Source organism: Macaca thibetana, chromosome 10 (genome assembly GCF_024542745.1).
Source record: "Macaca thibetana thibetana isolate TM-01 chromosome 10, ASM2454274v1, whole genome shotgun sequence".
Taxonomy (NCBI): Eukaryota; Metazoa; Chordata; class Mammalia; order Primates; family Cercopithecidae; genus Macaca; species Macaca thibetana.
In genome coordinates, this window is record NC_065587.1 from 25,505,519 (window position 1) to 25,517,822 (window position 12,304).

The 12,304-nt window shown below is 41.7% G+C and overlaps 2 protein-coding genes across 2 annotated transcripts in view; one reads left to right on the forward strand and one right to left on the reverse strand.

The window, feature by feature from the left end:
- SGSM1 (small G protein signaling modulator 1) overlaps window positions 1-12,304 on the forward strand; it is a 210,490-nt gene that overhangs the window by 6,792 nt on the left and 191,394 nt on the right. The window lies entirely within an intron of this gene.
- The window catches only part of PIWIL3 (piwi like RNA-mediated gene silencing 3), a 41,457-nt gene continuing 29,163 nt past the window's right edge, over window positions 11-12,304 (reverse strand). Inside the window, exons 13-20 of the mRNA XM_050745905.1 lie at window positions 11,513-11,585; window positions 9,380-9,604; window positions 8,843-8,946; window positions 6,661-6,731; window positions 6,050-6,200; window positions 4,571-4,696; window positions 877-1,024; window positions 11-706 (exon numbers count right to left, since the gene is read on the reverse strand). Of these exons, the coding sequence (XP_050601862.1) occupies window positions 590-706; window positions 877-1,024; window positions 4,571-4,696; window positions 6,050-6,200; window positions 6,661-6,731; window positions 8,843-8,946; window positions 9,380-9,604; window positions 11,513-11,585 (1,015 nt within the window). The 3' untranslated portion in view covers window positions 11-589. The remainder of the gene's footprint in view (window positions 707-876; window positions 1,025-4,570; window positions 4,697-6,049; window positions 6,201-6,660; window positions 6,732-8,842; window positions 8,947-9,379; window positions 9,605-11,512; window positions 11,586-12,304) is intronic.

Genomic DNA, 12,304 nt, shown 5'->3' on the forward strand with positions numbered 1-12,304 from the left:
TGCTGGGGATTACAGGCGTAATCAAGTTTTCTTTATGACCTTTCCACCAAAAATACATCCAAATTCTCACCCCAGTACAAGGAATAGCACAATGCTTCCTATGTAGCTCATCAGTAATAGGTTAATTCTAAATACAAAATATTAGAAAGAAATTCGGTGTTGTTACTTTTATGTCTTCCTTTCCTGTCCGTTAACAAAAAAAGTTTCAAAAATAAAGCAGATGTAGTTTTCTAAGTAGAGTTTACTTGTTCACAGATGTACTCTCTGTGACAAATGTCCCGTCTTTTTAATTATTAGAGTGGCCCTGCTTGGGGTGAAAAATGTTCAGTCACGTTTAGTTATGAGATCTCTGTCACATATTTGAAAGGGAAACTGCAAGCCAAACCCTGTCATTTCTCCTTTCTGGGAAAATCAGTCTGTGATAGTACTGAGAGTAGAACATATCACTCTGAATCTCTCCCATGTCCAATCAAGAACAATGGGAATTTAAAGCTATGGACCTAGGAAAATATTTCAGACATCCTGCTTCAAAAGGAAGACAGGCTTACACGTTGTGGTTTCAGTATCACATCAGGTCTTCCTCTGCAGGTCAAAGGTAAAAGAGACGGGTTGACAGGGAACGATTCGGTTCCTGGTGAATGGACTGTCCCACGAGGTAAGCCAGCTTGTGCGCATAGTGGCAAGGCGCTGGAACTCGAATGATGCCCTTTAGTAGGAAAAAAAAAACAAAAACAAAAACACAACTAAATTTTTTTCACTTTACATCTACTTTCCCTAAATTTAAATTCATGGAAGCCAATTCAGAGGTCCAACATTGTTCAATCTTGAATAGTACATTTTAAAAATCTGAAGAAAAAAGTAACAGAAAGTACTTACTGGTAAATTATAATACATGTGGCATAGACAGTATGTTAAACGCTGTACTGTATTTGGGCTCAAGCCAATCGTGTCATAGATGACGTTATAATGAGTGGGGGTAACAGTTCCATCTTGCACAGACTGACTCACAATAAAAAAGTCATACCTGGAAATATAGGACATGTGGGTATCAGCTCATTTTCGAAAGAGGGTACAGTTAAGTAAACCTAATGTCTGAAATGAAAACATTTAGTAAAATAGCTTACAAAAATCTATTCTATAGACTAAGTTTCCTTTGCATTTAGAAACCTGTCTAACTGAGCAATGATTTGAGAGATCAAATTTATAGAATGCAATTAAATCACTGACAGAGATAGTAACTCTTGTGGGATTTTGACTTCAAGTACATGCACTGAAACCTAGAGGAAGAAACAAGATTGGCGCATTTGATCTGATATGGCCGTAGATAATTCCATTCAGAGATCCTGGGATGAAGGGCTGCTGCCTCGCTGAGGATCACTGGACTATATTTAAACTTCTTAATACAACCCATAAGATTGATCTATGTGTGTGTTATAAATATTGAATTTATTTTTATGTTTACAATCTTATGTTGTACTTTATGTTTATGATACTTTTTATTTGCTCCTTCCTTTAATCCTTTCCTGCCTTGCACTAGATTGATCAAATGTTTCTGCCTTTCCTTCATTTTACTTCATTTCTTCCTAACTCTTGGTATGAATGTCATGATTTCCACTGTGGTTTCACGTTACGTCTTTCATTTATGTAACTGCTTTAAGTATAAAGCACCAGAAGCTTTATCATTTTCCCTAATAACTGAAGAATCTTATTATGCTTTAACCTCATAACTCCTTTTCTATGTAAGTGTTATATCCAGTATTTTAGGGTTTTTTTTTTTTTTTTTTTTTGACACAGTCTCGCTCTGTTGCCCAGGCTGGAGTGCAGTGATGCAATCTCAGCTCACTGCAACTTCTACCTCCTGGGTTAAAGCAATTCTCCTGCCTCAGCCTCCCAAGTAGCTGGGATTACAGGTGCCCACCACCATGCCCAGCTAATTTTTGTATTTTTAGTAGAGACAGGGTTTCACCATGTTGGTCAGGCTGGTCTCGAACTCTTGACCTCGCGATTCACCCGCCTCAGCCTCCCAAAGTGCTGGGATTACAGGTGTGAGCCACCACGCCCGGCCAGGTCTTGTTTTAATATACCCTATAAATTGTCATTTATGAAATCAAGGCTTTTTTATGCGCCATCGTAACTCATCAGCATTGCTTCTTGCATTTCATTCTCCCTTCACTGTTCGATTTCCTTCTTCCAAAAATACAGTCTTTTGGGGTAGTTCTCTCAGTGAGGGTCTGGTGGATCTGCTAATGTATATACTGTATATGCACAAACTGAGCATGTTTGTATTTCACTGTCACCCTTGATAAGTTAGCTGGGTATCAAATTCTAGCTTGATGGCTATTTTTAAGCATTTTAAAGATATTTCATAGTATTCTTGTTTCTACTCTTGCTGAATGTGATTTTTATTGTTTGTAAATATATTATTCCTGTGGTTGCTTTTAGATTTTCTTATGCCTGCTGAAGTTTCGCTATAACATTTCTAAGTGTGAACTTTTACTGATCTTTGCCCAAATCTTGTTATTCTTCAATCTGAGGATTCAGAATCTCAGACTTTCTCTTTGAATATTGCTCCACCCCACCACACCCCCATCATATCTTATCTACTACTGAAACTTCTATTAGATATAGAGCAAATCTTATTTTGCCTTACATTTTTCTAAACATTTTTTTATATCTTCCACATCTTTATGGCTTTCCACTGCATTATGGAAATTTTGTGAACATATGTTCCAGTTAACAATTTGTTTTCTTTTATGTCTAACCTACTCTTTTAACCCTTCCACTGATTTTTCTTCATTTTGACTATATTCATGTTTGTTAGATATTCAAATACAAATTGACCTTTTCATTAGACATTCTTATGGCCTTTATTCCTTTTTATATCTTTTCTTTTTTCAGTACATTTTTATATAGAATGTCTCTAACCATTTCATCTTCTGGAAGTTATGTCTAATCTTAATGTCTTAAAGGCTGGCTCTCACTCATAATGACTTACATCCTCATAACAAGAAAAATACTTCTAAATCACTGTTTGGAATTACTTTCCTTGCATCCATGAACAACAGGGCTGACTATATGAAACTATTTTGTAGCCTATTCAGTATTACTTTCTGAACACATCATTTCTTTGTTCAGGATAACAAAGAATAAGTGTCATACAAAATGTTTCACATGAAAGAAACTGGTCTCTTTTTTCACACTGCTGTTTATTTTTTTATTTTTTTATGTTTTGGGACAGAGTCTCGCTCTGTCGCCCAGGCTAGAGTGCAGTGGTGCAATCTTCGCTCACTGTAAGCTCTGCCTCCCAGGTTCACACCATTCTCCTGCCTCTGCCTCCTGAGTAGCTGAGACTACAGGCGCCCACCACCACACCCGGCTAATGTTTTGTATTTTTAGTAGAGATGGGGTTTCATCATGTTAGCCAGGATGCTCTTGATCTCTGGACCTCATGATCCGCCCGCCTTGGCCTCCCAAAGTGCTGAGATTACAGGCATGAGCCACCACGCCCAGCCCCACACTGCTGTTTTAAAGCAGAAAGACATTTTTAAAATAGAAACCTCTGGCTGGACGTGGTGGCTCACACCTGTAATCCCAGCACCTTGGGTCACCAAGGTGGGTGGATCACTTGAGGTCAGGAGTTCGAGACCAGCTTGGCCAACATGGTGAAACCCCATCTCTACTAAAAATATAAAACATTAGCTGGGCGTGGTGGCAGGCACCTGTAATCCCAGCTGCTCAGGAGGCTGAGGCAGGAGAATTGCTTGAACCTGGGAGGCAGAGGTTGCAGTGTGCTGAGATTGCGCCACTGTACTCCAGCCTAGGCGACAGAGCAAGACTCCATCAGATAGATAGACAGAGACAGACAGACAGACAGATAACCTCTTAGGCTACTGCATAAACATTTTGATGGTCATGATATATTCAATATAATTCGATTTGTGATGACTCCAAATTGTTAATATAAACATCACTTGCTATCTTTTGTATTCATAATTTAAAGGGTTTTAGGGCCACACTGAAGTTAACTCTTATGTGGTCACAGACATTTACAAATGTTTGATGAAGGAACTTCGACAACCAAAAGACTAATTGCAATTTCTAGATCCAAATGAGGAATCTCTACCCAATAGTAAAAAAACAGACCAAATTAGTTCTAAAGAATCAGAAATGGGCCAGGCACGGTGGCTCAAGCCTGTAATCCCAGCACTTTGGGAGGCCGAGACGGGTGGATCACGAGGTCAGGAGATCGAGACCATCCTGGCTAACACGGTGAAACCCTGTCTCTACTAAAATACAAAAAACTAGCCGGGCGAGGTGGCGGGTGCCTGTAGTCCCAGCTACTTGGGAGGCTGAGGCAGAAGAATGGCGTAAACCCAGGAGGCAGAGCTTGCAGTGAGCTGAGATCTGGCCACTGCACTCCAGCCTGGGCGACAGAGCAAGACTCCGTCTCAAAAAAAAAAAAAGAATCAGAAACGCTTTAAGGTAAATTTATTGGAATTAAGTGATTGTACTGAACTGAAGCAAATTGAGAAAATTATAGATCCAGATACAAAAAATACAGGTGACTTACCATTCATTCCTAGTCAACTCTATGTCAATGACTGTTCCTGGAGGTGGATTTTGAAAATCGCTTCCACGCTTAAGAAAAAATCTAGTGTTTATTCGTTTCTTCACCACAATGAAAGCTAGAGTGAAACTTAAAAAAATTTAGGGTAAGTGTCTCTAGGTTTACTCAGTCTTACCTCAGAAGTATACAGTGTATTAAAACATCTGTTTTACATTTAGGACCCATTAAGAAGAATGGACAGCAGCCCTCCTTACACCCTAATTTTACTGTCTAAGCTCCATGTGCCCAATTGAAGCAGTAAATGAGGAGGTATTTATTCATAGCCACCCACATCCCAGGGGAAGGGTCCCTTCCTCACAACTTTAGGATCATTCCTACAATCCCGGCTGGGCAGCGGGCCCTCAGGAAACAGGAGTTTTACAAAAGTGGAGTTTTCCAGGTTTTGTAAGTCTTAGGGCTGGAGATTCCCTCCTGCTGGCTCCTCCAGTCTGGAGATACACAAAAGTCCAGGATAAGTGTGAACTGTTGGCAGGCTACGTTCATGGATTTCTTCTTTTTTTGAGATGGAGTCTGACTCTGTCCCCCAGGCTGGAGTGCAGTGGCATGATCTCAGCCCACTACAGCCTCCCTCTCCCAGGTTCAAGCGATTCTCATGGCTCAGCCTCCCAAGTAGCTGATATTACAGGTGTGCGCCACCACGCCTGGCTAATTTTTGTATTTTTATTAGCAGAGATGGGGTTTTGCTATGGTGGCCAGGCTGGTCTCAAACTCCTGGCCTCAAGTGATCCACCCGCCTCCGCCTCTCAAAGTGCTGGGATTACAGGCGTGAGCCACCATGCCGGGCCGTTCATGGATTTCTATGATTATCTGAGGTTAACAAGCCCTCCCAAAGCAAGGCTTGAAATAAAGTAGGAAGATTCAGCTGGAGCTTTATGGTGGAAGCAGTCTGCTCCTGCCAGGTCCAATTCTGCTTTGCATTCTGACTTGGGCGTGGAACGCAAAATCAAAGCAGAAGGGTCTTCCCCGCGCTCCCTCCACCCATCCACAGAAGCCACTATTTATATCAAGCTCCTACTCTCATTCACAGAAGCCACTATTTATATCAAGCGCCTGCTCTCATCACATATTGTATTGGTGTTTTCCCCTAAAAAACATCAGATTTTTTTTCAAAGACTAAACTGTCAAGCTAAAATCTTCACAGTACGATTTTTTTTGAGACAAGGTCTCACTGTGTCACCCAGGTATGAGTGCAGTGCTCCTAGGCTCAAGTGACCTGCCCACCTCAGCTTTCTGAGTAGCTGGGACTGCAGGCACACGCCACCGGGCTCAGCTAATTTTTTTATTTTTTGTAGAGACAGGGTCCCTCTATGTTGCCTAAGCTGGTCTTGAACTCCTGGGCTTAAGTGATCTGCCCACCTTGACCACCCAAAGTGCCGGGATTACAGGGATGAGTCACTACACTTTACAATTAATACAACCTACTTGTTAGGAGAGAGGGTTTTTAAGTAGGTCGACATCTTTTTCGCTTCATGGTCAAGCAATGCTTGAAGCTGACCATCTCCCACTCCGTCCCGATACACAATAACAGAATGCGGCATCGATGATTCGTTTTTACACCAGACATCCAGGGCAGCTGAGAGGAAATCAGAAGCTTGTGTAAATAAACCGTAACTTGGAACAAACTAGCCTTTGCTGCTTTTGACAAATTCTAAGTCCATCTTTTAACACTGCAGCTTTCAGGGCAATTTTACTGCTTAAGTCCTGTCTATTCCCAACACTGTAGCTTTCAGGGCAGTTTTACTGCATGAGTCCTATCTATTCCGGGGTTCCTCAGCAACAGCACTATGGAAGTTTTGATCCGGAAAATTTGTGGTGGAGGTGGTGGAGATGGGGTCAACCTATGCATGCTAGGATGTTTAGCGGCATCTTTGTCTTCTACCCACCAGACTCAATGGCAGTACCACCTCCACCCCAGTTGAGATCCCAAACACTAAAGGTTCAGTCATTACTAAGTGTCCTCTGGAGGCAACAGGTCCACTGGTAGAGAACTACTTGTATAGTGTCGGGTTCCCCAACCTCTACAAGACACTGACCTTTCAAGCAGGTCTGCAGCTCTTTCACAAGCTCTTCTCCTGTTTTCTGGATGACACATTGAGAGTACCACCTGTTCACAGAAAAAACAAACCACCAGTTTGGAAAACAAGATTCTTAAAATCTCATTTTGAGTTTGCATTAAACTACGAGCAAAAAAATATTACTATCAGTAGTTGAGGACATTTTACCATCAATTCATATCGCCACAGAGATCAAAGTGTTGGTTGGTCTCTTTTGATCTTAGGCATTTTAGAAAATTCTGAGTGCATACAAATAGTCAAATAGAATGGAAGCATTTATTCACATTACTACAAATTAGTCATGCTTTATTGTACAAGACGACTGCAGTTTCGCCTACGGGGGAGTGCAATAAAATGAAAACCCTGTGCTCCCCATGGCTCCTGCTTTGGGATCAATGCTCTCAACAGTGGCTCCTACATGTTCCCCCTCACTGAGGAAGGGGTTTGCTTTGGAATGGTGGCAGCTGTTGTGACAACTTCAACATATCCAGTAAAATGGTATGCTGTCTCAAGTTTCTATCCCCTTACTGCATTCTTGTTTACTTCAGAGTAACCCCATCTGACCACCTGACATATTGTGATGTATCTGTCTGTCTGCCTCTTCTCACTAGGATTTAATTCATAGGGTATGACCAGGCGTCTTGGCTCCACATTTTCACTGCCAGTGTCAGCATCGGAACATGGCAGCCACTCAGAAAAATCTGTTGACAGCTCCAAGAATGATTTGGTTCGTGATGGTCTCTGCTTTCTTGGGTTTGGAGTACGTAATTGTAATATTTACTTAGCTATGTGTGTTTCTCTTTGTTCAAGGTATTGGCTATTTTCATAATTTTTCTGGAAGTTTTTCTTTCATTGATTGGAAAGCAGATTTTACACTATTAAAATAAGTTTATTACTTGAAAAAGCATCTGTTGAATAATTGAAAGTATAATTTTTCCCTATGATTGTTATTTTCAAACAAAAAGTAGAACGAAACAGTGTTATCATATTGAAGCAGAATATGACTGGAAAAAAAGTAATCATCTATGGAAATAAAGATGGATCTTCCTTAAAAGATTCCTGAATTATACCTAGTGGGCCACGATCATTGTTAAACATAGAGGTAATTTGCAATGGTCACACATCAAGTAATGCGCAAAGGACGGCAAACTTAAGACTGCAAACTTATTTCAAGGTACAGCGTGGTTTCTACTCTGAGAACAGAAAATAAAAGCGCCCTGGGAGAAAACAAGAGCATGGGATATAGACGTACGTCTCCTCTCGGAAGTACATCACACGCAAGTATATGAAGACAAGATCTTATACTTACAGATCTCTGACCACTTATTATGTTTCAATGTCTCTTTACCCACGCACATCTCAAATATTTCACTATGTGTTAGTGATATCCATTTAAGACATTTACTGAGCAGAGCCTATGGTAGACAGAACTCTACCTGTTCTAATCCCTGGAGCCTGTGATCACGGCAGGATACCACCCCTGTGATTATGTTATGCTATATGGCTCCATTGACTTTATGATAAAGGTTTTCCAAATGGGAAAATGAGCTCCTTTAAAAGCAGGGATGTTTTTTCTGGCTGATGGCAGAAGAGGTGGTCAGATTCAACACAGAACAAGGGCTCAATGTGCCCTGGCTGGTTGGAAGATGGAGAGGGGTTTGCTATGTGAGAGAAATCAAGACTGGCCTGCAGCTGACAGCCAACAATAAAAACAAAACAAAAAAAACAAGGACCTCTGTCATCCAACCACAAAGAAATGGATTCAGCCACAATGACATGAGCTTGGAAGGGGAGGGCTGCCCAGCCTCCAGATGATAATGTGGCTTGGCTGATACCTTCATTTATGCCTTGTAAGGTCCTGAGAGCTGTGAACTACCAGGTGTCTGGTGAGAAGAACTGTGCAGATAGAGATGGGCATTGTCATCAACTGCCACGTTTGTGGTATGTTAGGCAGCAATGGAAAATGATGTAGAGCAGCCAATCGTGCAAAAATGTTCTGGGAACATAACTTTGTCAGCAAAATCAGGAGAGCACATGACTAAGAATAACTCATCTGTCAAATTCCCAACCTCTTGAGTTAACAAATATTAATTAGGTTCATCTTTTCTGTTTGGTCCACAGTCAGCTACCAACTAAACAATATCTACCAGAGCTTACTTACTTTGTTAATTCAGCATTGGTACTTGCCACAAATCCTGCTATTGATTTCTGTCGATTTACGATATCGTGGAAACAATCAATGCCAACGAACATTGTTCTTTGTACCTTAAGTTTTTTTTGAAAAGGTAGTAGAGTTAGAACGTGAGCAAAATTTAAGCATTAACAATTAAGAGGCCGGGCGCGGTGGCTCAAGCCTGTAATCCCAGCACTTTGGGAGGTCGAGACGGGCGGATCACGAGGTCAGGAGATCGAGACCATCCTGGCTAACATGGTGAAACCCCGTCTCTACTAAAAAATAACAAAAAACTAGCCGGGCGATGTGGCGGACGCCTGTAGTCCCAGCTACTCGGGAGGCTGAGGCAGGAGAATGGCGTGAACCCGGGAGGTGGAGCTTGCAGTGAGCTGAGATCCGGCCACTGCACTCCAGTCTGGGCGACAGAGCAAGACTCCGTCTCAAAAAAAAAAAAAAAAAAAAAATTAAGAGAATCTTAAGTTTTATTAGATATAAGTTAAATGAAGTCAATGAAATACAACGTACGTCAGTCTCCACCTTCCAGAGGGCTCCTCCCATCTTGCAATTCATCTGCTGGGCGATCTTGGTGACAATGGTCCTTGCCTGGACTTTTTCTAAGGTCTTTTTCACTACACATTGGCTTGGAATCGGGCATTTGGTACATAGGTATCTTTTTATACTGTCATATCTGTGTTTGTCATCATTGGGCAGGATACAAATCACCTTGAAAACCAGCCAACATGACATTCCATAAGATACAACAACAGTGATACAGGAAAGAAAAACCATCTCGAGCAGGCAACTTAGGTGGAAGACTGACAAGCTAGAGTCAATTTATTAAGAAAATATTTGGGCCGGGCGCGGTGGCTCAAACCTGTAATCCCAGCACTTTGGGAGGCCGAGACGGGCGGATCACGAGGTCAGGAGATCGAGACCATCCTGGCTAACACAATGAAACCCCGTCTCTACTAAAAATACAAAAAAATTAGCCGGGCGAGGTGGCGGGCGCCTGTAGTCCCAGCTACTCGGGAGGCTGAGGCAGGAGAATGGCGTAAACCCGGGAGGCGGAGCTTGCAGTGAGCCGAGATAGCGCCACTGCACTCCAGCCTGGGCGACAGAGCGAGACTCCGTCTCAAAAAAAAAAAAAAAAAAAAAAAAAGAAAATATTTGAACCCAAGAGGGTGAAGGATCTAGAGCCATGTTATAAATTATAACAATTATATCAATTATATGGTACGTATTTATTAGAAAATTATAATTAGTAATTATTAGTTACATTAAACAATTGGAAGGGCGAATATGTGGAAGAAACAAATTATAATTAACATTGCAAACTATAATTAACATTAAATTATTAAGTGTTTAAATTATAGTGTTGTAAATTATAGTTAATACTGATGTAAATTATAGTTAACATTAATGTTATAAATTATAATTATAAATTACAGCAATTGCTGCAAGAGGCAATTTGGCAATATACATCAATTGCTTAAGCCTGCAATATCATTTCCATCCTATTCAGTTTCCAGGAACTTATCACCGTGTTGACAAGGATGGGTTAAAAACAGGCTCAAGGGGCTGGGCACAGTGGCTCACGCCTGTAATCCCAGCACTTTGGGAGGCCGAGGCGGGCTGATCACGAGGTCAGGAGACCAAGACATCCTGGCTAACACGGTGAAACCCCGTCTCTACTAAATATACAAAAAATTAGCCGGGCATGGTGGCAGGCGCCTGTAGTCCCAGCTACTTGAGAGGCAGGGGCAGGAGAATGGCGTGAACCCAGGAGGCGGAGCTTGCAGTGAGCCCAGATCACACCACTGCACCCCAGCCTGGGCGACAGAGCCAGACTCTATCTCAAAAAATAATAAGAAGAAGAATTTGCTGTAGTAATTCAGATAAAACATAATGACAACTTGGTCTAAGACACTGAATGGAAGAAAGGAAAGAACAAGCTCCTAGAAAAATACCAGGCAAGAATTGCCAGGCACGGTGGCTCATGCCTGTAATCCCAGTGCTTTGGGAGGCCAAGGCGGGTGGATCACTTGAGGTGATCCAGTCTGGCCAACATGGTGAAACCCCATCTCTACTAAAAATACAAAAATTAGTGGGGTGTGATGGTAGGCGCCTGTAATCCCAGCTACTCGGGAGGCTGAGGCAGGAGAATTGTTTGAACCAGGAGGTAGAGGTTACAGTGAGCTGAGATCATACCACTGCACTCCAGCCTGGGCCATGGAGCAAGACTTCGTCTCAAAAGAAAAAAAAAAAAAAAAAAAAGAAAAGAAAAACACCAGGCAAGAAGAATAACACAGGCTAGAAGATAGTGATCATAGACTTGGCAGGTTACATCTGGGGATGAAAGTTAACGAATGTGGTGATTGTTAATACCCACACTACTTTACACTTGTATGGTGTGTTTTTTTCAAGTTAGGAGATTTTAAAAGTAATTACAGGTCCCCAAGCCTCAGAAAATTAGCTTAAGATTGTGATATTCAGGAATAGCTAAACCATGAAAGTTTGTATTCAGCTATATTATGCAGGTTAATCTGCTTTCGTTGGCAAGTTCAGGAAACCAACAACAACATTTTGAATTCTAAAATACTTATCAAAATGGTTTAGAACAATAACTAAAGACTGTACATGTATCAACTAGACACTTACCATCTGCAGTGTTGGTCTGGTATATTTCCGTAATGTGTCTATATAGGAGTTAGCATCCCCATCTACTTCAATCCTAAAAAATATAGCATGCATATTCAAAAGGTACTGACCAGTGAAACATGATAAACATCTCAGACAGCTAATTAAATATAAAGTAAGACACGATAAAAAGGCAAGATATGCATTTCAGTAGAAAATATGTTTAAAAGAAAAAAGACAGCCGGGCACGGTGGCTCAAGCCTGTAATCCCAGCACTTTGGGAGGCCGAGACGGGCGGATCACGAGGTCAGGAGATCGAGACCATCCTGGCTAACACAGTGAAACCGCGTCTCTACTAAAAAATACAAAAAAACTAGCCGGGCGAGGTGGCGGGCACCTGTAGTCCCAGCTACTCAGGAGGCTGAGGCAGGAGAATGGTGTAAACCCGGGAGGCGAGGCGGAGCTTGCAGTGAGCTGAGATCTGGCCACTGCACTCCAGCCTAGGCGACAGAGCGAGACTCCGTCTCAAAAAAAAAAAAAAATAAAAAGACAGTAGACTTTCAGTTTCCGATTCTACTTGTAAGGAGCTTTGAAGTCACTACTCTGTCCTAACAAGTCAAACGCTAAACAGACTGAAAAAAATGAACAGTTCTCCTAGGATTTTCAAGAGAGGTGAGGACACAAGGCAAATCACTGCCTCCTATATTGAAGAGACAAATAAGCAAAACAGGGAGTCCTGGCTAGCTGGAGCAAAGACTCAAGAAACTTCCCAGGATAACAGTTCCTGTGTCAGGTGATCTAAACTGTAACTGA